At 52.0% G+C, this 24,792-nt stretch overlaps 1 protein-coding gene across 5 annotated transcripts in view; it reads left to right on the forward strand.

Moving 5' to 3' along the window:
* TPST2 (tyrosylprotein sulfotransferase 2) overlaps positions 1 to 24,792 on the forward strand; it is a 47,160-nt gene that overhangs the window by 16,878 nt on the left and 5,490 nt on the right. For 3 of the 5 annotated variants that reach the window (XM_059139094.1, XM_059139095.1, XM_059139096.1), the window contains 3 exons: positions 13,884 to 13,955; positions 17,671 to 18,576; positions 21,546 to 21,762. In XM_059139094.1, the coding sequence (XP_058995077.1) occupies positions 17,735 to 18,576; positions 21,546 to 21,762 (1,059 nt within the window). In that variant the 5' untranslated portion in view covers positions 13,884 to 13,955; positions 17,671 to 17,734. Of the gene's footprint in view, positions 1 to 10,279; positions 10,299 to 13,883; positions 13,956 to 17,670; positions 18,577 to 21,545; positions 21,763 to 24,792 lie in introns of those variants that run through there. The other 2 variants (XM_059139092.1, XM_059139093.1) reach the window with 2 other exon arrangements.

Genomic DNA, 24,792 nt, shown 5'->3' on the forward strand with positions numbered 1-24,792 from the left:
AGGACTGGGAATGTCACCCCAGCCAGAGGATGTCAGAGATGCCATCGCAGGAGGGGGAACCTGAAGCTGAATTTTGAAGGGTTGGGTAGGAACTAGCAGGAAGCTGGAAGTGCTGAGGAAGGGCACTGGTGAATCATGGAGATGTAAGGATGGGACCTCGCGTGCTTGGGGGTTTCACTCCCGAGGGCAGGCTTAGAAATGGGACGGGAGCAGACTGTGGGGACTGTGGATGGCAGTCAAGGACTTAATCGGTCTGTGTGTCCTGTCTGTCCTCCCCCCTCCCCGCCCTCCCCCTGGAGCTGTAACCCACATGCGGTTGCTGAACCCTTAGAGTGTGGCCAACATAGCCAAGGAACTGAATTTTTTATTTCAATTGAACTTAAATTTAGATCTCAAAACAGACACTTCATTCCGTTCTTGGGAAACTTTTAAGCATGTGTGGAACTATTTCGGGATGCAAATGTACTTTTTCAACTGTAAATTTTATGAACTCTAAATACAGATCGGATATGCCTACTGAAAAGTGGAATGTACACCCCGGATTTCAGAGACCTAGTACTAAGGGGGGCATGTCTCAATAATCTTAATTTTTATATTGATTTTAAACGATACTTATAGTTGATGTTGACTTTATTTAAATTTTCACATTGGTTAATGGTAATATTTTGGGTAGGTTGGGTGAAACGAAATCTAGAATCAGATTTCATTTCACCATTTTCTTTTTCATGTGTTTTTTTTTTTTTTTTCCTTGAATGTGGCTTCTGGAAAATTGAATTCCACGTGTGGCTTACCCTGGACGTCATCTGGACATCACTGTTATGGACCCTGGGAAAGGGCTGGAATATCAGGCTGAGTCTGAGGGCTCATGGAAGGGTTTAGGAAGAGAAGCGATGTGGTCAGCTTTCCATGGTAGTTATACCCTCTGGCCACCATGGTGAGAGAAGATTCCAGAAGATGGGATGTGTCCATCTATGGGGAGACTGCATAGCCTGAAAGTCTTGGCCTGTGGCCACAGAAAGGAGCCCTGATGCCCCAGACAGATAGTGCACAGGCAGGTGACCAGGCTGGGCCCAGAGGAGAGGAGCCTTCGGGGAGGGGCAGGCACATCCAGGACTGACTGGTTCTTCAAAGAGGCCTCATAGCTGAGAGACTGCAGGAGTAATGTTGGCCACCACAAGTCAGCCTTCTGCTGGTCTCCACTCCAGACACCTGCCAGCCCCAACCTGGTCCTCCTCTGCCACCCTGACTGAAGCCCACACCCCTCTCAGGTTTGATACGCCACTTCCTGCTTCCCTGCCCTGCGCTCCACTGTTTAGCCTGCTCTGTGACCTTGAGCAAGTGGCTCTCCCTCTCTGGGGGCTGCCCGCTCTGCATGGTCTCACCCTTGTTGCACCTAGGGCATAGGAGAGATCTATGATGCCCATGGATGATTGGTCTTTCAGGGTTGGGTCTTTTGAGGGGTGACCATGTGGAGCTCTGGGTGGGGGGGGCATGACACCCTCCTGTTCACTGGGTATCTCCCATCTCTGGATTATGTTCTGGCTGCACTGCTTCGGAAACCGAGGCTCAGAGAGGTGAAGGGGCTTGCCTAAGTCCACATAGCTCAGCAGGGGCAGGATTCAGATGGGGAATGCAGACCTTCTCAGGGCCAGGCCACCACTCCCAGGACCATGTCTCAGTGTTGGATCAAGGGACAGGAGCTGGGCTCCAGGTCTTCATCTGTCTGGTGGGGCGAATGGCAGTGTTGACTGCAGCTGGCAGCTGCGAGGCGGGAGTAGTTGAGGGAAGCAGCACAGTGCCTGCTCGAGATGGGAGACAGGCCTTCAGATAGCACTACTATTTGTTGGCCGATCCCTACCTTCCATTCTTCCCAGTAGCTCTGCAGTGAGTGGTCTGAGCCCACTTTCGGGGGAGGAACATGGGGCCGAGATGTGTGCCTAGTCAGTCAAAGCTGGGGCCCCAACCATCCCTTCCCCACCTGGGCCCTGTTCTCACCCCAGTGCCCCAGCATGACCTCCTGTGCTCCATGAGGGCAGGTTTGCCCTGTCTCCCAGCCTGGTCCTCTGTCCCAGGTGACTGGACATGAGTGGGCACAGGGTGGCTCCCCAGGGGCGCTCACGAATGCCCAGCCCACGGAGCCTGTTCCCTCCCTCAGGAACTTTCCCTCCCTTGCTAGGTGAGCTGTAACCTTTCCGCCTTCCCACTTCGAGCCATGTGCCGACAGCCAGAGTGGGCGGGCAGGAAGCTGGCAGGGAACATGCCCGGGACGTGGCCAAATTCTAAAAAGGCAGAGCTGGGAGAGGCCTTACAGGTCACCGGACCTGGGTTCTGGTTGTCTGGACACGTTGATCAGCCTCATAGCTGAAAAGGGGAAGATCCATCTGCCTCATCAAAACAGCAGCATCTGGCAAATGAAATTGGTACAGACAGTGGGCAGGGGTGGTGGACCTTAAAGACCACTGGCCAGAGGGTCTTTTGGGGGCACTCTGGCAGTTTCTGCTGTGATCTGAGGATGCCTGGCCAGGCAGCTGACCCCCTTTATACATAGCTCCCTAGATCTGTGCTGCTCAAGTTCTAAGGTGCATGGGAATCCCTGCGGCCTGTTGAAATGCAATTTGATGTGGAACCTCCAGGAGGGACTGGCAGGTTTCCAGGAAGCCCTAGGGGGCCTCTCAACGTGGGCTCAAGGAGGCCTTTTCCTGTGTGGTAGGGCGGGTTGCAGCAAAGAAGAAAGCCTAAATGTCCGGCAGGGAGGATTTGGGCCTGCATGATGGGCCATCCCTGCTGGGGGAGGAAGGGGATGCTCTGGAGCAATTAAAAGGAGGGAGGACGATCCAGTCCGATTCATATGGGTCTTGTGTGAGGATGAGCCCACTCTGAGTGCAGGGGCTTTCCCTGTGTCATTAGCCAAAGTGACCCATGCTAGACTGTCTGGCTGGGCTATGGGGCACACAGCAGGTGCTCAAGCAGTGTTTCCTGGATGGTCGAACCAGTGTGCTGGCGTGGAAATACCTCTGTGACCCAGCAAGTTTCAGAAGCTTGTGTTGGCCACGCTGACATTTGGGGGTCCAATGAGTGTTTATGGGGTGGGGGGGGGCTGACTGGACATCGTAGGATGCTTGGCGGCATCCCTCACCTCGGCTCATGAGATGAGCCCTTCTTGGCCATGCTGACATTTGGGGGTCCGATGATTGTCTGTGGGGTGGGGGGGGGGGGGCTGACCTGAACATCGTAGGATGCTTGGCGGCATCCCTCACCTCTGCTTGTGAGACGAGCCTTATTACTTGTGACAACGAAAACTGTCTCCAGACATTGCCAATTGGGACAATTTTCCCTCAAGGAAAATCGGTCTGTGGTGGGATATGACCGCGTGTGGATGGAAGGAGGGGAGGATGGGTGTTTGGGAGGGTGGGAGAGAGGCCCTGTGTGGTGTCCATTCAGATGTGGGTTCCACTGGGACCCCCCGGAAAGAAGGGCGGTCAGCCTCCCCAAACCCGTCAGTAGTGGTTGGAGACTTGGCTCCAAAGAGACTTAAGCGTTCTCTGTTTTTGTTTTTGTTTTTTAATATGGAGATGATACCTGTGACTTGACTACTTAAGTAAATTTTAGAACTAGGAAGGGTACAGGACTTCTAGATTGTGAGGGTTTGGTTAAAGTATGTGCCTGCAGCACCCAGCACGGTGCCTGGCAGGCCATGGGAGTGCAGCCGAAGGAAACCACTGTTGCTTTATTGCTGTATTTTGTTGCACACGTTCCCTACCACCGGCAGCCCTTAAGCACATGGAAACATTAAGACCCCATTTGCATGTGGGCAAATTATCTCTGAGAGAGGGGGTACTGTCCCAAGGTCACACGGGAAAGTAGAAGGGCATCAGTCTTTGTGGCCCTGAAGTAGGTGCCGTTTCTTCCCTGTCGCCCCGGGGACCCTGCCAGGTGTTCGGACCTCCTGGTCATCCCACCTGTGGACTGAGGCCATCTGGGTTGCTTCACGTCCCCCAGCTTGGGGCTCGATTGATGTTCACCAGCCCAGCTGGCGCCCAGGAAGCTGGCAGAACTGGAAGTGATGGGGGCGTGGCTTGTGCTGTTTTTGCCCCGCAGCACCAGTGGGACAGCCTAGGATGTGGAGCCTGTGACAGAGGACCCTGGCCAAGAAGGCTCCTGGAGATGGCCACTGGCTTCCAGCCTTGTGCAGCTTCAGAGTCACATTGCACCTCTCTCGCTCAAATACTTGCCATGGCTCCCAAGTACCCAAGTCTGAATTTCTTTCCTGTTCCTGCTGGGTTATAATTCCATGCCCTTCAAAGGATTTTCCATGACATCACTAAATTGCAAATACTAATTATAGTGATAACTATAATAATAGGACCCAGAGCACCAACTGTTTTCAGGAAAGGTACAAAGTGCTTTCCATGTATTATTTTATTTAATCCAGACAGAAACTATCTGGCGCTGCTGCAAGTCTGATTCTCATCTTACATATGAGGAGACTGATGTCCACAGTAGTTGAGTGTCTTGCCCAAGATCACGTAGCTTCTGGCTCTGCTGGGATCCTCAGACTGACTCTAGAGCCAGACTTTTAATCAGGAGGCCAACCTACCCTAGTCTTGTTAGGAGAATGAGCCAGAACGATGCCCTCAGAGAGGAGGCTGGGTGTCTAGAGAGCTGGGCCCAGGCCTGGCCTGCTCCATGACCTTGACCAGACTGTGCTCTCTGGGCTTCCCCTGGGCTTTCTTAAAAACTGGCTCTGTATTCCAGGGCTGAAGGTGTCCAAGTTATGCAGCAAGCAAGCCTAGAAATCACCCCGATTTCATTTTTCCCCTCTTTTCTCCTGTATCACACCATTGAAACATATCCTTTGTAGGAGAGCTAGAAAATTAGGGGGAAGAAAAGGAGAAATACATGAAGTTCCAGTTAACATTTTAGGGTGTATCTTTCTAGAGTATTTTTCCAACATAAATATTTACCAGCATGGGATCAGTCAGCCTTTCTGTCACCTAACTTACCTTGGATGTCTTGAAGGGTAATGAATTTTCTTTTAAGATTTTATTTATTTGAGAGAGAGAGATTGAGAAGGGGGGGAGGGGCAGAGGGCGAGAGAGAAGCAGACTCTGTGCTGAGCTTGGAGCCCAGTGCGGGACTTGATCCCACAACCCTGAAACCACAACCTGAGCAGAAATCAGGTCAAACCCTCAGCCAGCTGAGCCACTCGGGCACCAACAGCATAGTGAATTTTTATAGGGTTGCATCCAGGTCTGTTGTGTATACCATGGAAAGGTTAATGAGAATATCTAATTATAGGTGATGATAATTTAATAGCTGGCGTTTACTGGAATCCTCCTCCTGCCGGGTCCTGCCCTGAGCACTTGCCTCAACAGTCATCCCAGCAACCCTCCGAGATAGGCCACTCAGCTCATTCTACAGATGACACAGGCCATTGCTGTGAACTGGCCCCAGGTCTCATGGCCTATTCCTTGGCAGAATCAAACTTGGACTGGGTCCCCCTGGGCCGTCCACCTCTGCCCTTAACCACTGTTGGGCCACCCCGCCCCTCGCCTCATCTCCCGTGTTCTCTTTGAGGTGGACACATGAGCTGGGTGCTGGCCGGGGACGGAAGGAAGGAAGACCAATTAGGAGAAGCCACGGTAGTGTACATGGCCCCATCTGCAGCCCTGGGGAGTATTCTGCTTGGAACAGTGCCTCTGCCTGGTGTGGAGAGCCACTCGGCTGCCATGGGAATTTGCCAGAGCTCTGTGGGGTGTAATCCAGACAGGCTGGACCAGACAGATTTCCCAAAACTTGAGTGTGTAGGTGGCTGGAGCATCCATGGCTTCTAGTCCTCAAAGAGTTATCAGGATACCCGGTACCTGGCCGTCTGCTTTGGTCACCCTAAGCAGGGGGGCCCTCGCATGAGCCTGAAATGCCGTTTCCATCTTAAGTTTCAGAGGGGTGAAAAGCCTTGTCCCAGGTTGCCTTCAGGGCTCATGTCATCGACAGCCGGGAGCGTGGGGGTATCCTGGGCCACGTGTACTGTACTGGGGGCTCAGCATGAGTCAGGGCGTGGATAACACTTTGGAGGTATTATCTTATTCCCTCTACGCTGCCGAAGGAGGTGGGCACTGCCTGTTCTCATTCTACAGATAAGGAAACCACCTCTCTTGTCCTCTTTAACCCTGGGCACCTGGGTGGCTCAGTCAGTTAAGCGTCTGCCTTCAGCTCAGCTCATGATCTCAGGGTCCTGGGAACAAGCCCCACATCGGGCTCCCTGCTCGGTAGGGAGTCTGCTTCTCTCTCTGCCTGCTGCTACCCGTGCTTATGCTCTCTCACTCTCGTCCTATCTTAAATAAAGTGTTAAAAAAAATAAAATGCTAACCCTGAGTTCCTTGTCAAGTGAAATCTTCCATGGGGCATCCTGTGAGGGGTTGCCTCAAAGAAGGTTCTAGCCATTGAAGCTAGGTATGGGGCAGGGAAAGGAACCTCAGAGTTCGGCCACCCACTGGAAGTCAGTGGCAGGGAAACTGAGTCCCGGAGAGGGAAGAAGCATGTCCTGGTGGCACGGTGCCTGAGCAGAGCATGTAAGATTAAAAGCCCCTTCCCCTAGTCCTGGGTCACGGAATGTTACTCTCTGCTCTGCCTTCCGGGTTGGTGGACCACAAAGGCCACAGCCTGTGTGTCTCAACTTTACATGCGGGATGTGTGGTTTGGAGAAAGACGGGCCTGCCCTCTGCTCGCTCTTCGGTGAAGTCGCCATCTCTTTGAATCCTCACAGCAGCCTTGCTCCTAAGGATGGTTGGACCCATTTTACAGATGAGGAAGCTGAGGCACAGAGGCTGGCTGAGTGGCCACCTGGGGCTCTGTGCCCCGCTGACGACTGAGACACACAACTCGTTCTCCTTCCCTGCAGGGTTGTGTTCAGTGTCTGGGGCCAAGGTTGCCCCAACTCCAGTCCCTGGTATCCTCCACTTGCTTTGAACTTGAGTTCATAGCCAAGGTCATGTGCTGGCGTGTGTTGCCAGCATGGGTGGAGGTCATGTTTCTTCCTACTAGTCATATTGTCTCCTCCTTTTATTTTTTATGTGAAACCAAAAGACCCAAGCCACGCTCTAGGTTCTGCCCTCAGGATTTCCCCTCTTGCTCTTATGTTGGTCAGTGTCGTGAGGCAATGTGCGGGAACTGGAGACCCTGCCCCTCCCCAGGCAGGAGTACAGGTTCTCTGGCTCCTGGAGGCTTAGTCTTTGGATGGCCTCTGAGGGGCCTGGGAGTTTGGAGGAAGATTTCCCTGACTCCGATTTAACAATTCTTCCTGGTCTGTGTAGGTCACAGATCCAGACAGCAGGGCCTTGGTGACCAACAGAAACCATGTATATATATATATATTTTTAAGGTTTTATTTATTTATTTGACAGAGAGAGACACAGTGAGAGAGGGAGCACAAGCAGGGGGAGTGGGAGAGGGAGAGGCAGGCTTCCTGCAGAGCAGGAAGCCCATTGTGGGGCTCAATCCCAGGATCCTGACCTGAGCCCAAGGCAGACGCTTAGTGACTGAGCTACCCAGGTGCCCCAGAAACCACATATATCTTTACATTGCTTGCCAGTGGCTACAGATTTCTCTTCTTATCATAGCATGCACCTTACATTTGCTGTGGGGCCTGCCCCTAGATTGTGTTTATTGTTTTATTAAATGTGTATGTAGGTCACTTTATCAGAGCATTTTTTTGGTAATGCTGTCCTTAGCCAGATTCCACTATAATTGGTGTTCTTTTGATCCTCTGTATTTTATTCTACTTCAAAACACTCTAGGGGTGCCTGGATGGCTCCGTCCATTAAGTGGCCAACTCCCGATTTTGGCTCAGGTTATGATATCAGGGTCGTGGGATCAAACCCCGTGCCATACTCCACGCTGAGCATGGAGTCTGCTTGAGATTCTCTCCCCTGCTCCCCCCTCCCCCAGCTGCTTATGCATACTCGCTCGCTCTCAAAAAAAAAGAAAAGAAAAAAAATACAGCACTCTTTGCAGAAGGGGCCCATCAGTGTCACCAGACAGTTAAAGGGCTCGGTGGCACAAAGGTGTCAAAGACCAGCTAGACATGGGTCTGTGCCCTGATGCTGCCCTGCACCATTGTGTGGGGACCTGGCTGGGCAGTGGGCAACTCGACCACCAGCTCCAGTGCCCTAAGCAGCATTTCCTTTAGCGATGGGGTGGGAGGTGAAAGGCAGATCCCTGGGCTTCATCACCTGATTTCCAAATCAAATGTTTGGGTGTGGGACCCAGGGGTCTGCAGCATGGGGGTTTGAGAACCAAAGGAAAGGGGAGGACTCACAGTGGTACAATCACAGAGCCTTTTGTGAGCACTGGCAGGTTATTTGTTTAACCCTCATAGCTCCGTTAGTATCCCCATTTCACAGATGAGGAAGCAGGCACGGAGAAGTTAGGGAATACGTCCCCCCACCCTTTACCCTGATGGGGACCGCATTGCTGGTCATCTGCAGAACCAGGACTCCTACTCCAGTGCTCATTTCCCACCCCTGGCAGCTTCTTGGCAGAGGAATGGAGACAGGGTCCCCTGTGGGTTTGAATGGGTTCATGTACATGCGTGTATGTGTACGTGTATGTGTGTGTGTCCTGTTGCATTGTTTACCAAGCAGGGGCCCCCATGTTCTCAAGCAGGAAGCCTTGAGTGGGCCATGCTGGGAGTGGGGGGGTTGCGGTGCACAGGATGGGGGCTGAGCTGGTGGCTACCTTGAGCGGCCACGTGACAAATGGCTTCCCCATCTGTGCACTGGGTGGGGTAGGCTTTCAGGGAAGTGATTAAGAAGAGCTTGGGTTCTGGCCTCTGTCAGACCTGGGTCCCAGCTCAGGCTGTTAACCATCTGTGTGACCTTGAGCTCGACACCTTGCCTCTCTGAGCCTTACCTTCTCTGTCAGAGGCTAATCATAGTATCTGCCCCCAGGGCGGTGGTGAGAAACAGAATGCCCAGAGCAGCACTGGGCACACAGGAATTTCTCTCCCCGAGGCTTTACTTGGCAACAGAACCAGATGCCAGATGATTCTGTGTGCGTGCTTGTGCTGCTACTGCTTTTTTCTTTTTTTTAAAATGAACTATTTGTTTTCCCGAGTTGTACATTTTTCTCTCACCCACTGGAGGCTGGCCACCTGAGGTCTCCCGCTGGCCCTTCTGGGATGGAGCCCAGAAACGAAATACACAGCAACTCCCACTGGGGCGAATTGCATCTGCATTTCCTGGGGTTGCCTGAGCCTGAGCCCCCGACACCAGGTGGGGGCGTGTGCTGCCCTGATTGCAGCACACCAGACCAGGGGGTCGGCCAACGGAGGCCTGCGGGACAAACCGAGCTCGCTGCTCGATTTTGTAAATTGGAACTCGGCCACCCTCCTTCCTTTCGTGTACAGCGGCTTTTGTGAATGGAGAGGTGGCCTCACAGACCGTGTGACCCACGTGGCCAAGATCCTTGGCTCGCTGGCCCTTTACAGAGGAGACTTGCTGATCCAGCCTCCCCAGGCCACTCCTGTCTTCCGGCCGCAGTTCCTCCCGTTGTTATTCCCATTTGTCCGGTGGGAACACTGGGGCTCAGAGAGCCAGTCCAGAGTCACATGAGTGACACCACAGTGACCTCAGCCTCCTCTGAGTCGGGGAGCTGGGATGTGAGCCCTGGGCCTCATCACTCCCATTCCCAACTTGTGCCTAGTAGGGGGCCGAACTGGGCCTCTTAGGGGGATACTGGACTGCATGTGGGGGACTCTGTTTAGGTCATTTTCGGTAAAAAGTGTAAAGATCAAAAAAGTTCTAGAGTCAAAAGTTCTAGAGTCCTGGGATCAAGCCCCACTTTGGGCTCCCTGCCATCTCCCTCTCCCTCTACCTGCCCCTATGCCCTGCTTGTGTGCCTGCATTCTCTTTCTCTCTCTCAAATACCTAAAATCTTTAAAAAAATAAGTAAGTGCTCAGTAAGTAAGAGCTCATACTTGAATGTAGAGAGCCAGCCCACCTTCTCTTCTTCCCTTTTTAAGCACTGAGAATGCTTTTATGCTCCAGAATTAACCTTTGACCTCTTTTTCTGGCTGGTGTCCCTCCAGAGTGGGGCACAGGTCTCTGATCCCCAGGGGCCTGGCCCCAGAGAGCACTGGTCTCCTGTCTCCCCAGGGGGTCGGGGTGTTGACATCTGTGGGGGTGGGGGCGTAGCCACGGCAATGGAATGTTTGGGAGCTGATGCCCACAGAGAGAGATTGCAGGGCTGATGGCTGAGCCTGCCCACAGGGGCCCTGGGCCATGCTCCAAGGCCACTCTGTAAGTGCAGCCACCTGCCTGCTTCCCTGGCATCCTGTGGTCCAGCCCTCCTCCCCAGTGTGGGGTGGAGGGAAGGGGGGGGGGGGAGCGGTGGATACACCTCTCAGCCTGAAGGAACCATGCTGAGTTTGAAAATTCACAGGAGCCTGAACCTGGGATTGGATTGGCGTGGTCTCAGTGTTAATGTCACCTCCTTCTGTGACACGTTATGGCCCGTCTCCCTGCCCCACTGTGGGCATTTCCTTCTGAGCATTTGTCACAGGCCTCATTATCCCTCACGCTAGTTTTTTTGCTACCCCAGCAGGGTGTTAGCTCCACGAGGGCTGGGCCCTCGATGTGTCCTAGCGTCCCGGTCAGTGCCTCGCACACAGTAGGTATAAACGTCCGTGGAATGAATGAACGTGGGCCTAAGGGGGTCGTGAACAGCCCTCTCCCCGTTCTTCCCTTCCAGTGGTCATGAGCCAGTGCAGAGAGAGAGAGAGCAGAGTCCCTGCTGGCCTCCCCTGCTTGCCCCCATTTTATGAGTCACGTGACGTGACGCCCAGGACAGCATCTTGGGGACACAGCCAGCTTTGGAAACTGACTCTTCTCTCTGCTGGATGTGTGGCTTCTGCAAACCACTTCAGCTCTCCACCTTTCAGTCTCCTCACCCATCACATGGCCATAAAGGGCCTCACCTTAAGAGGTTCTGGCCAGCATGAAACAGGAAAGGGAAAGGGCAAAGGGCAAACAGCACTTGCTGTTTGTGGAGCGCTGGTCTAACATGTTCTAACTTAGTTCCACCTCCCAGCACCCCTAGAAGGCGAGTTCCTCTTTGGCACTGACCACACTGCAAATGCCCTCTCAGGTATTGCTCTTCTCCCCATTTTACAGATGCAGAAACTGAGGTTCAGAGAGGCTTCGTGACTTGCCTAAGGTCACACAGCCAGTAGCTGGTGGAACCTGGATCAGAGCCAGCCCAAGCAGCCTGCCCGCCCCCTCCCCCCAACCTTGTGTGGCATAGATTTCTAAATGTACTAGTTCTATTACTTTATTCTAGAGAAAGACAAGATGCCAACACTCTGAAAGTATGTCTTGAGGAGAAACATGTTATCGCCAAAAACCACTCCTGGTGGTGTTTCGAATTGTTGGTATTTCCTTCTTGTCTTTCTTTCTTTTTGTGGTTTGTGTTTGCTCTTTGGTTCGGCTGATGTGGCAGTTTTGCTCTTGGGCATAATTATATGTATCCTGTCCCCACAAGGGCCTGCGTCACTTGTAAACTGGAGAACCGGGGAGGGTTCCATGCATCTCATTTGTCTTCCAAGTCAGTGCCCTCTGGTAGAACTTCCTGTCCTTGATGGGAATGTTCTAGAGCGGGAGCCCCAGACCTGTTCTAAAAATGTCCAGATACTAAGTAGTTCAGGTTTTGCAGAGTGGGTATGGTTTTTGTTGCTGCTTCTCTTCTTTTCCCGGGTCCCCTTCTCTTCCTGTCCTCCCCCTCCTCCTCCCCTTAGAAAAAAGTAAGACTTTTAAAAATTTTATTTATTTATTTATTTGAGAGAAAGAGAGAGAAAAAGCAAGCAGGGAGCAGGGAGGGGAGGAGCAGAGGGAGAGGGAGAAGAAGACACACACCCCCACCCCCCTGACTGAACAGGGAGCCTGATGCAGGGCTTGATCCCAGGACTCTGTGATCATGACCTGAGCTAAAAGCCATTCTTCGGGTGACGGTTGGATTTGGCACTAGGGCCACTGTTTGCTCACCTCGCCCCAGACCTGCCCTATCCAGCAGGGTGCCTGCCCGGGCCCCCACAGGGCTACCAGGCTCTTGAAATGTGGGGGCACTCAAGGAGCTGAATTTAAATGTAAATGCCTGACCAGTTGTTGGGAGGCTGTGGCAGCACCCCACCCTCCCCACCACCCAGCCTGTGGCTGGCAGGCTTCCCAGAGCACAAGCACCGCACAGAGTACTGTGGCATTTCAAGGACCAGCCGGGGGCATCTGGGCCCCAGCCATCTCGCTCTTGGCCGGAAGAGCTTCAAGTGCCCTGGCCCTAATTGTTTATATTTGTTCCAAGAGGCAGGCTTCGGCTGTGGGCCACCTGGGCCCCAGGAGCTCAGGGGGTGCTGGTTGTTGTGGTTACACCTGGACATCCCCCTTCTCCATTTTTGAGAACTCAGCAGCCCGCTTTTTCGAGGACAGGCCCAAAGGACCGATGCGAGGAGTGAGTGAAGAGGGAGCGAGGACAGAAGTGCAGCAAGGGCCTTACACCTGGCAGATAACCAGCACCACACAAATACTTTGGAGATTCTGGGTACTCACTATGAAAAGGTCGTTGAGAGCTTTCAACAAACAACACATTTTATGAGACGGGAAAACTGAGGCCCAGAGGACCGATGATTTATGTATTCAGGGAGTCGTCCAGCTGCAGAGCTGTGTTCTGAAACCCCCACGTCCTGCGAAGGGACCAAGAGCCCCAGACTCCACGTGTGAGGCTGTGATGTGATTTCCCTTGTGGGCCTCAGTCATCCCATCTGTAATGTGGGGGAAGGGGAGAACCAGGCTAGAACTCCTCCCCACTGTGAAGGGTAAGGACACAGCAGTGGGATGTACACCAGGAGCCCACTTGGTTCCACCTTCACCCTAGCTTCCTGCCAGAACCCATTGTACTCGTGGCCCGGTTCCTTTAGTGCAATGGTTAAGAGCTGGATGCCTGGAGGCACCTCGGTGGCTTAGTCAATTAAGCGCCTGCCTTCAGCTCAGTTAATGATCCCGGGGTCCTAGATGGAGCCCCGTGTCTGGCTCCCTGCTCAGTAGGGGAGCATGCTTCTCCCTCTTCTTTGCCCCTCTCCTTGCTCATGCTCTCTCTCTCTCTCTCTCTCTCTCAAATAAACAATTAAACTCTTTTAAAAAATGAAAAAAGAGCTGGGCATCTGAGTCTCACAGATATAGCTGGGCATCTCCTGGTTCCAGCAGTCCCTGGGTCAGTTGCTCTTCCTCTTTTTCTCTTCTTTAAAACTGGGATCCTCATTCTCTCCTCGTAGGGGGACTAAATGATACAAGACACTCACATAGTAGGCATTTGGTCACTACTGGGTGGCAGCCGCAGGAGAATGTCCCACTGCCAGGGCGCCATATTTATCCTAGGCTAGATTTGTGGTACCCTTTTGGAATTGGGCAGTGTACAACCTGTTCAACCATACCCAGCAGCTCCAGATGGTGGTTAGTGGTATAGTGGTGGTAGTGGTTGCTTATCCTTATCCTTGCTTATCCCAAGGTCCTTGGGCTGAGAGGAAGGAAGAACCCTGGCTGGCAGAGGCCCAGGGGCTCCCTAAGGTGGCAGTGCCTTAGCTCACATTCTCAGCTTACACCTCTCTGCCTAAGCAACATGCCATTTCATTCCCTGTAGGACCAGGCAAGTTCAGACCCCAGCTGATCTTGGGCTCAGATGGCCTCCCCTGGCAGTCCAGCTCGTCCCCCAGAAAACTTCCCTCCAGAATCATCGCCAGATACCCACTGGGGATCCTGACCCCCTCCTCTGCCCCTCTGATGGGACCCAGCCCCTCTCCAACACCCACCCGTAATGCAGCCTCTCTTTCACCTCCGCAGGGGTCAGCCAGTGGACAGTCTTGCCGAGCGGCCACAAGGGCTGGGACCCAGCGATGAGAGTGCCCAGGGAAGGTAAGTGCATCCAGAAGGCTCCTGCAGATTCTGGGTACCTCCAGACACTGCCCTAGAAAGAGCTGCTCCAATCCCCCGGGCTCTGTTCCTGGGCAGCCACATTCCCCCAGCTGGCATCGTCCTCTCTGGTAGAAATACAGTGCTGGAACAAGCTGGGTCCCGACAGCATGCAGGGGGCAGGCCTCGGCAGCTCTTGGTCTCTTAGAGAGAGACCTGGTGGTAGAAGAAGGCTGAGTCCCACAGGGGACTGTGGAGCAGATTCCAGGCATGGCCAGAATCCAAACCCTCTGTGTCCCATCTGCCCAGGGCCTTGGTATGCTGGCTGAGCCCCAGATTTCCCTAAACCTCATAATAGCTCTCTGAGAGAGGGTTATTATGCTCCCCCTTCCTTTTTGAGCGGGGAACAGAGGCTCAGAGGGGTGAAGCCCCTTGTGTAAGTTACCAGCTGGCAAGTGGCAGAGGGAGGATTTGAACCCAGGGCCGTCAGATGCCACGGCTGTGGCTCTCACCCACCATGCTCACTGCCAGGACGCTGGGACACCTCGCTGGACAGCGTCCAGTGGGGACCGGTCTGGCCTCTCCAGAGTTGGGGTCCCTGGCTGTGGATGGCCAGGAAGCTGCCTTTGGCTCTGTGGGTCACTGACTATATCTCTCTACAAGGTCACCCTACTTTTTCTTCTCAAGGGATCCCCCAGTTCTTTTCTGTTTTCTGCTCAGGGCTGACCTGTCTGCTTTGAGCTGTTTTCTTCTGGTGGCAAAGACGGGCCTGTGGGTGTGTCCTGTCTAAGGACGGGCGAACAGCTCGGCCTCAGCCTGGTGGCTCCAGGCCTGCCACTCCAGCCATGTGACCCTGAGCCAGTGGCTTCTTTCTGAGCTGCTGAGGGTGGGGCTTCCCTACCCCCATGGGTGGTAGAGACGGTCCCTTTACATGAGGCATGATAATAAAAGTTTTAGTTGAGCAAGTGCTTCATAAATGTAAAAACACAAAAATCGGGCGCCTTGTTTTAAAGTGTTAATAATCTTGGGTGCCTGGATGGCTCAGTGGGTTTAGCCACTGAGTCTTGATCTCAACTCAGATCTTGATCTCAGGGTCCGGAGTTCAAGCCCCGCCTTGGGCTCCACACACTGGGTGTGGAGCCTACCCCCCCCCCCCCAAAAAAAAGGGAATAAAGTGCTGTAACCAAATGAATGATCAGCATTAAGCAAATTTGGTGTGTCAGTAACATTTTCCTTTTCTTGCCTGTCCTTTCTTCCAGGCCTTTCTCCCTGATGTTTGGGATCCAAATCACTTCCAACCCCAAACATAAGCTAGAGAGTACACACACACACACACACACACACGACCATGCACACTACCTATCCTTTCTGGAAACAGTCTTCCCAAATTACCCCTTTTCTTCCTGTCTCTGTACCGCCCCTCCCATCGCTTCTATTCCCCCAAAGCTCCATTCTCTCGCTCCCCACCAAGTGCCAGGTGGAAAGGGTGGTGGCTCTAATTCAAACTAAAATGTGATTGTCCCCCAGAAGCACCGACATGAAATAATAAACAGAATTCTAGTCTCGAGTCTCATGAGCACGTGAACAAGTTGATAGGTCCTTGGAGGGGTTTCCAAGAAGCTTTATGTCTTGTCCAGCCTGCCTTTGCCCTGAAAATAGCTCTGGAGTCAAATTTCCTCATCCCAGACCCTGACTTCAGGGCACCAGGGAATCCCTACCATTGTTGGCAGCTTAGGACAGATACAGTTTTCTGGGGAGAGGGTCCCCAGCCATTTCTCAATGCTCCCAGAAGCCAGGGAGCCCAGACTGAGATGAATCTGTGCTGTGTCAGTTGCTTCTAGAACCCTCCCAGCAGGATTTGAGGTCAGTGCACCCCACCCCTCTTTGCAGCCAGGAAGCTGTGGGTTACGTGGGGGAAGTGACTCTCCCAAAGCCACATGGCCAGGAAATGCTGAGGCCTCTCAGCTGTTCGCACCCCAGGCCTGAGATTGTGCGTCAGATGTTGATTTCCCACTTGCTGCGGCCCCGGGGGGGCCCGGGCAGCCCAGACCCTTGGGTGTGGACCAGTCCAGCTGCATAACGGGTCCTTCAGTGGTTTCGGCTGAACCTCGTGTCCTTTGAGAAACACCAGCTTGGGCTCCCTTCCCACAGACCCAGCCCCACTCACCAGGCTGTGTGCAGCTCCCCAGCCCTGCCCCCACCTTCCCACCCCCCCAGCCCCCGCCTTTGCATTGGCTGTTCCCTTTGCCAGGAACAAGCCCCTCTCTCTTCCCCACCTGGCTCTTTGAAAACCAGCCCTCCCCCTGCAGGAAGCCTTCCCTCACCTACTCAGGTAGAATCCGTCACCCCCTCCCTGCATCCCTGAGTCTCCCCAGGACCAGGATCCCAGCAGGAGCCAGGTCCCTGACCTCCCTCCCTCCACTCTCACCCCTGCAGGCCCTCTCCCCAGGGTCTTCCCTGAGAGTTCAGTGCAGCTCCTTCCCCTGTCCCCTGAGAACCTGTGTGGCTTCTGTGCCTTCCCCCTCAGTTTTTCCCTCTCCCTCCCATCTGCCTCCTGAGGTTCTTGAACACCCCACACCCTCTTCCATCTGAGGCTCTTTGTATTCTCTGTCCCCTTTGCCGGAGCACTCCTCCCATGCATCTTCACATGGCCCACTCCTTCTCACCCAGGACTCAGCTTGAATGCTACCTCCTCCAGGAGGCCTTCCTTGACCTCCCTTCTCCTTGCCTTACTTGATCCCTCTCACCGTATAAGCCTGGTTTTTACCCTGTGGCTCTAGCTTGTGTCCTGCTGCTTCCCCCACTAGGAGGTGAGCTGCTGGAGTTCAGATGGCCTGCTGTCTTATCTACTTTCCTGTCCCCAGCACTGAAGCGGTGCCTGGCACCTTTTTATACTTAGTACCCATTTATCGAATGAATTACCCATTTACTATTTTACTCTGAGTGAATGGGTAGTGATTCCAGCAGAGGCCCAGAACAGGACAGGATATTCCAAGCCGTCTCCTGGATAGCACTATGGTCCCTTGGAGCAGGCCGGCCTGGGCTAGCATCTTGGACCCCAGCTCAAGTGCTCCCCAGTTAGGCACCCCTTTCCTCCTCTTTCTTTTCTTTCCTCTTTCCCTTTCTTTCTTTTCTTTCTTTCCTTCCTTTTTTTCTTTCCTTTCCCTTTCTTTCCTTCCTTCCTCCCTCCCTCCCTCCTTCCTCCTTCCATCCCTCCTTCTTTCGTTCTTTTCTTGATTATTTATTTGACAGAGAGAACACAAGCAGAGGGAGCAAGAGGGAGAGGGAGAAGCAGGCTCCCCACTGAGCAAGGAGCCTGATGTGGTACTTGATCGCGGGACCCTGGGATCATGACCTGAGCCAAAGGCAGATGCCTAACTGACTGAGCCTCCCAGGAGCCCCTTTCCTCCTCTTTCTAAGGTCCTCATGTCCTAGCGCTTCTGGCTTCGCCCTGCTCCTTCAACCAAGGCACATCCCCCAAATCCTTCCTGAGCCCCTGCGAGGTGCCAGACTCTGGAGAGACAGCCAGGAACAGAACACGCAAAAACCGTGCCCTTGCCGAGTGGATATGTGGCTGAATTGGGACGTCCCAGAGCAAACATTCTGAGAGTCGATCTGAGAGTACTTAACTCCCCTCCACCTGTCCGGCAAAGCCTGCCATCGAGATAGGTTGGTTAGGGCCGGCGGCTCACAGGTGTCCCTCTCTCTCTCCCCCCAGATGCGAGCGCCGCCGGCCCCCCGCTGACCAGTCGCTGAAGCAGGCCTGCCACCCCAGGCCCAGCATGCGCCTGTCGGTACGGAGGGCGCTGCTGGCGGCTGGCTGCGCCCTGGCCCTAGTGCTGGCAGTCCAGGTGGGGCAGCAGGTGCTGGAGTGCCGCGCGGTGCTGGGGGGTCCACGCGGTCCCCGGCGCGCCATGCGGCCGGAGCAGGAGGACCTGGTGATGGTAGGCGCCGACCACGTGGAGTACCGCTATGGCAAGGCCATGCCGCTCATCTTCGTGGGGGGCGTGCCCCGCAGCGGTACGACGCTGATGCGCGCCATGCTGGACGCCCACCCCGAGGTGCGCTGCGGTGAGGAGACACGTATCATCCCGCGTGTGCTCGCCATGCGCCAGGCCTGGTCCAAGTCCGGCCGCGAGAAGCTACGGCTAGACGAGGCAGGCGTGACGGACGAGGTGCTAGACGCCGCCATGCAGGCCTTCATCCTAGAGGTGATTGCCAAGCACGGTGAGCCGGCGCGCGTGCTGTGCAACAAGGACCCCTTCACGCTCAAATCCTCTGTGTACCTGTCTCGCCTGTTCCCCAACTCCAAGTTCCTGCTGATGGTGCGGGATGGTCGGGCGTCCGTGCACTCCATGATTACCCGCAAGGTCACCATTGCCGGCTTCGACCTCAGCAGCTACCGTGACTGCCTCACTAAGTGGAACAAGGCCATTGAGGTGATGTACGCCCAGTGCATGGAGGTGGGCAAGGACAAGTGCCTGCCCGTGTACTATGAGCAGCTGGTGTTGCACCCCAGGCGCTCCCTCAAGATCATCCTGGACTTCCTGGGCATCGCCTGGAGCGACGCTGTCCTGCACCACGAGGACCTCATTGGCAAGCCCGGGGGTGTGTCCCTGTCCAAGTGAGTGGAGCCCTCGCCCTCCACCTAGCCCCCTGGCCCCAAGTCAGAGACAGCAGGTGGGAAGAATAGCGCTGTCTCTCTGAGCTGTGGGGCCTTGGGCAAGTCGCTGTGCCTCTCTGAGCCTCAGCCTCCTCTCTGGGCATGGAAGAGGTCTGGGAAGGAAGTGGTTAAGAGCAGAGCCTTGAATTGTACCTCCCTCCTCGTAGTTCTGTGGCCCTCACCAAGCCACTGTGCCTCTCTGAGCCTCAGCTAAATATCCACAAAAGTGGGACCATCTGCTCTTCCCTTTTCTGAGAATCAGCAGGCTTTGAATGTGCTTTGTAGTGAGCCATCGTGGGCAAAGGTTAACTTAAAAACACTAATCCAGAACCGGGTTTTCTGGGTTCCCTGCCCTGTGACCTTGAGCAAGTGTCTCAGCCTCTCTGTTGTGCCCCATTTTCTTATCTGTAATGTGTATATATACGTGTATATATATGGTATATATATATATATATATATATATATATATATATATATATAGTATGTATATAGTATAGTCTATCAACCTTCTAGCTACCTGTGAGCATCAAATAGGTTAATACATGTTAGGTGCTATTATTCCTATCATAGTTGTTGTTATCACATTAGCACTGACATGACTTTTATTGGCACATACATCGTTCTCATCCTTGTTACCATGGAGGGAGTGCCAAGGTGTGGTAAGCATTCAGTTAAGCCCCCAACGCATATTTTCTTTAATCACCAAGGCAGCCTGAGGACATAAGAACTCCTATCCCCATTTTACAGGTGAAGAAACTGAGTCTCAGAGAGAAGTTACCTAAGGCCACATGGCTGGCAAAGTGTGGTGCCAGGATTTGAACCGAGGTCTGTTGGGGATTCCAGAGCCTGTGCTCTCAAGCTGTCTGCATCCGGGACCTCTCCTCTTTCCCTCCTCTATCTCTTGCTCTCTGCCTTCTTCCTTTGGTGAGCCGTCCTTCTCCTGAGACCCAGAGCGTGTGGGCAATACAGGATCAGAGTGCGCCGTCTTTCTGTCTCCATCACAATCAGGCCCAGGCATCTCCGAGATGCTAGAGCTGGGATTTTGTAAATTATCATGTCAAAAAGAATCAGAGGACCGAAGGAAGATATCTTTGTTGTAGGAAATAGGGATGATTTCCCTGGGAAAGGAAAAACAGTCTACAGTCCCACCATGCACAGATTGATGTGGTATGTGTTGGTCCTTTGTTGGGGACTGTTGAGAACACGAGTCCTAGTGAACCCCAGCATGTCTCCTATAACCATTTTTCACTTTGTGTTTGGGACCACTTGCCCATGGCCCCCAACCTGCTACCGTGACATCATTTTGGACAGCTGTGTAATATTCCACTTGGCAGAGCACAGTGTTTTAGTCAACATCTCCTGTTCGTGGACACATGGGTCCTTTCCAGCTTTCTTTACTCCTATCAAGTATTGCTCCCATTTGTGTTCTGGGATGTATGTGTCTGTGTTATTTCTGCCTCACACAGTCCTGGAGATCTGGGGCCCTGGAAAGGCCATGCGTATATCTGAGGTCTCTGACAAAGTGAACCGAGTTGAGATTTCCATCCGAGTCTGCAGACTGCAAACCTATTACTCTTCCCACCCATCCCCACCCTTCATCCTCCCTGCTCTCCTCCCTCCTGGTCCTGGCCTCTTTTCCCCCGCTCTTCCCAAGTTATCTGAAGGAAGCATCTAGAAACAGACCCTGGATCCTGGGAGTTCCCCTCCCTCCAACGTACAAGGCCCTTGACCTGTAGTCGGTAGGATCCTCATGATTCAGATGGCTGGTTGAGCTCGTCCTAGGGAAGAGTGGAGAAGCACATTCAACAGGTTGGCGGTTCCACTGTTGCAGCTGAGGGTGAAAGGAACCAAAGTTGCCATCTTTAGGGGCATGGGGAAAATAAGCTATTCAGGGACACTACACAGCTGGAGAAAAGAACAAGGCATTGGTGAGAGTCATAAACCAAAAAGCACAGCATATGATTTCTGCTTTAAAACCTGTAAACCGAACTATAGGATTTCCTTGTGTGTGTGTGTGTGTGAGAGAGAGAGAGAGAGAAAGCTAACACCTCCTGAGACCTCACAATATGCCACATACACTCCTCTGAGAAGAACTCCTTTACTCCCCAGAACAGCTCAGTGAGGTGGGTTCTGCCATTATTCCCATTTGTAAGCAAGGACTAATAGAGGAGGTTCAGAGAGGTAAAGTAGCTTTCTAAGACTACACAGCCAGTGTCGGTCCAGCTGGCATTTGAACCCAGGCAGTCTGGCCCCAGAGTCTGCCCTTAGCCACTCTCCTGTATAAAGCACAGAAAACGGATTGAGAGGGTGGGCCGCCCAAATGGTAAGACGAGGTCCCTATAGGGAGCTGGTGCTGGGAGTCGTGGCCACTCTTAGCCTTACCATTCATGTTTTATAATTCTTTCTCAAGAACAAAATATCCTTCTTAGCCACAAAAATAAAATGTTATTTTTAAAAAGTCATGAAATTGGGGCGCCTGGGTGGCTCAGTGGGTTAAGCCGCTGCCTTCGGCTCGGGTCATGATCTCAGGGTCCTGGGATCGAGTCCCACATCCGGCTCTCTGCTCGGCGGGGAGCCTGCTTCCCTTCCTCTCTCTCTCTGCCTGCCTCTCTGTCTACTTGTGATCTCTCTCTGTCAAATAAATAAATAAAAAAATCTTTAAAAAAAAAAAAAAAAAAAAAAAAAAAAAAAAAAAATAAAAAGTCATGAAATGAAGTCCAGGAAACAGAATTTTAAGTGCACATCGCCTGGTACTGTCTTCCGGCTTCTTGCTGCGTGCTTTTATCCCCAATGTAGAGAGGAGGTATGAGGAAGCCAAGTGACTTGCCCACAGCCTCACATCGAGGGGGGCACAGCTGCCCCGGGGCCCAGTACCCCCAGCCTGTCTGGCTGCCGAAGGTGCCATCAGGGTCTCCCTGTGCCCCGCCCAGCCTGTTCTTTCTCCCCAGGATTGAACGATCCACAGACCAGGTCATCAAGCCTGTGAACCTGGAAGCCCTCTCCAAGTGGACCGGCCACATCCCTGGGGACGTGGTGAGGGACATGGCCCAGATCGCCCCCATGCTGGCTCGGCTTGGCTATGACCCCTATGCAAACCCACCCAACTACGGCAACCCTGACCCCATCGTTGTCAACAACACACACCGGGTAAGTGCGTGCATACTGCACTCTTGGCCTGCAGTGGGGGTGGGACATGGGGAACTGTATTGTATTTCCATTTTTGCTTGGGCCACAAGGAAGCTCAAAACCAGTTGGTAGCCAGTCTGTCTCACACTAGAGCATCTAACAGTGGGTCCATTTGTGTACTGATTTCATCTGATTTCTCTGTGATTTTTCACCCTTTTCCCACTATGTCCCTAGCTGTGTGTCTGTAAAGCTCATCAGGTCTTTGTTGAGACAGAGTATGAATTAACTATTGGTCCCTTTATTGCCCCCATAAATTTTAATGTTGATTTCTCAGACAAATGTGAGCTCAGGGCAGTTTCAAGTACTTTTTAAGCTCTCCTTAGTTGAGGTGGTCAAGGAAAACGACTGAGATGAGATGTTTTTAAAGCATTAAAAGTCAGCTAATCCTGCATAAATGAACATTTAGCAAGTTCATGGTCTTATTTACATGTTGCTGTCATGCAGCTTCGAGTCTCCTTTGGGTGCGGTGTTGTGACTTCCTTAGAGGCACTGAGTTAGTGAAAGTATTTGAGCATGGGGCCCAGGCCTGAGGCCCTGCTAACCCTCACACCATTAAGATCCAGAGTCTTAATTCTGGCTACACTCAGCATTTCCAAACACACTGCTGATTTTAGAAAGTAAACCTTTCTTTCTTTCTTTCTTTCTATTTTTAAAGATTTTATTTATTTATTTGAGAGAAAGAGAACAAGAAAAAGAGAGAGAGAGAGACAGCACTAAGAGGGGGCCTGACACAGGGATTGGTCCCAAGACACAAAGATGCTGACCTGAGCTGAAGGCAGATGCTTAACTGACTGAGCCACCCAGGTGTCCAAAAAAGTAAACAGTTCTTATGTTGACAAGCCAAGGAACAAAGTCATAATTGTTGTCACTTCCCCTTTGATTCTTCAGTGACTCAAGGAGAAAGACTCTGATTGGTGCTAACAAGGCTTTAACGCCTCTCCCACAGAGGTGGGCTCTCTTAACTTGGAGCTTTGGCGGCTCTGCCCTTGTGATTGAAGTGGGTCTGGGCGCTTCTCTCCCCCTTGACGTCTGTAGATTTTGCAAACATGTGTTTGTGGAAATACTCAGAGATGCAGTGTAGATGTGCAGGCCGTGTTGACAGTGTTAATATTCACAACCTGGATGTAGTCAATGTTTTATTATTCAGTTGTTTTAAATCTTTATTATTTGTTATGTTTATTTTTTAAGAGTATTCTTTAGGCTTTACTTAAATGTGTTTCATACACTTTTCTGTACACATGATGTATTTCATATAATATTTTTGTATTTATTGCATATATCTTTATATGATTTTTAAAAAATCATTTAACTGGGTTAAAAAGAAGAAACAGCAGCCGGGCGTGATCTTGAACTCCATCCCGCAGGCTCTTCGCACCTGCAGTGGCTGGGCCAGGGTGAGGACCGCAGTGACGGAATCTCTTTACCCTGTGTTCTTAGTTAGGGGCCCAGCAGCTAACTGCTCTGAAGTCTCTTAAAAGGCAGAGAAGAGAGGTCCAGGGTGCCTGAGTGCTTCAGTAGGTTTAGCCACTGACTCTTGATTTTGGCCCAGGTCATGATCTCAGGGTTGTAAGATCGAGCCCCATGTTGGGCTCTCTGCTCAGCAGGATGTCCCCTTAAAGGTTCTCTCTCTGCTTTTCCCCCTCCCCTGCTCGCTCTCACACACTTTCTCTCTAAAAAAATAAATAAATAAACATTTTTTTAAAAAGTAAATAAATAAAAAGATGGGAAGCCCCTGGCTTGTCCCAGGATGTGGGTCAGAAGCTCCCACGGTAAGGCCTGACTTTGTGTATTGTATAGAAATTTAAACATTTTGATGAGCAAGATCTACTCTCTGAGTCTGTTTTTAATTTGTTTCAAAGGAGAAATGTCCCTGGTTTCTTCACAGGCGGCTGCCCGACACTTGTTTAGTTTTTATGGTAGTTTTGCTATTACTGCAAAAATAAGTTCCTGCATTGAAAACAGCACATGCACATGCGTGTGTGTTTCTGCGCATGCATGTGTGTTTCTGCGCATGTGTGCGTATGTTCCTGCGTGTGTGTTTCTGCGCATGTGTACCCACGTGCGTGTTTTTGCGCATGCGTGCATACGTGCTTCGCTGTAGACACCGGGTGATCCTGTAACAGATCTGGCCATCTGGGACACACGGACGCTGGGAGGACCCCGGTACTAATGAACTTGTCTGCACTTACACTGCACATTGCAGCTACCAGTCAATAACCTCCTGTGGCCACAGGATGTGACGGGTGATATCTGGTCCACGTTGAGAGGCATTGTTAAGTGTACACTGCACATTGGATTTTGAGCTCCTGGTAGCGAAGACAGCATGTCAAGTTTCTCCTGAATAGTTTTTACATTAATTATACGTTTAAGTATGAATATTTTAGATATCTCAGGTCAGATACAAGATAGAACTGGAATTATTTCACTTGATTCACTTTTGGGGGGTCCGTTTTTTTGTTTTTTTGTTTTTTTTTTTAATGTGGCTACTAGACAATTTAAAATGACATAGTTCGTTCACACATTATATTCTATTGGACAATGCTGGTCTGTGTGGTGCTTATATATGGAGATATGGTGGAAAAGCCTGGGATTTTCTTTGCCCTAGCTGTGACCTCTTCCTGGCATGCTTTTCCTTCAGAGCTAGGCTTGTCTGGTTTTCCAGTGTTGACACTGGAGGGCTTGGCTCAAAGATCACTTGTTCTGAGAGGTCCTTTGGGACCACCTGCTCAAAATAAGCCCCTTGGTCACTCCTGAACACATCCCTTTATTTTTTTCCTGGTACTTCCCGTGGTTTGATATAGTTTTGTTTGTGCTTATTACTTGTGGATCCTCTGGCTTCCTCTCTAGAATGGAGGCTCTAGGAGAAAAGGAATTTTAATTGTTTGTTTAATATTGTACCTCCAGAGTTTAGGATAATGCCTGAAATAAGAGGAGGTCAGTAAATGTTTGTTGGTTGGGTGGATGGGTGGGTGGGTGTGTGTAGGCACGGAT

Source organism: Mustela lutreola, chromosome 11, assembly GCF_030435805.1.
Source record: "Mustela lutreola isolate mMusLut2 chromosome 11, mMusLut2.pri, whole genome shotgun sequence".
Taxonomy (NCBI): domain Eukaryota; kingdom Metazoa; phylum Chordata; class Mammalia; order Carnivora; family Mustelidae; genus Mustela; species Mustela lutreola.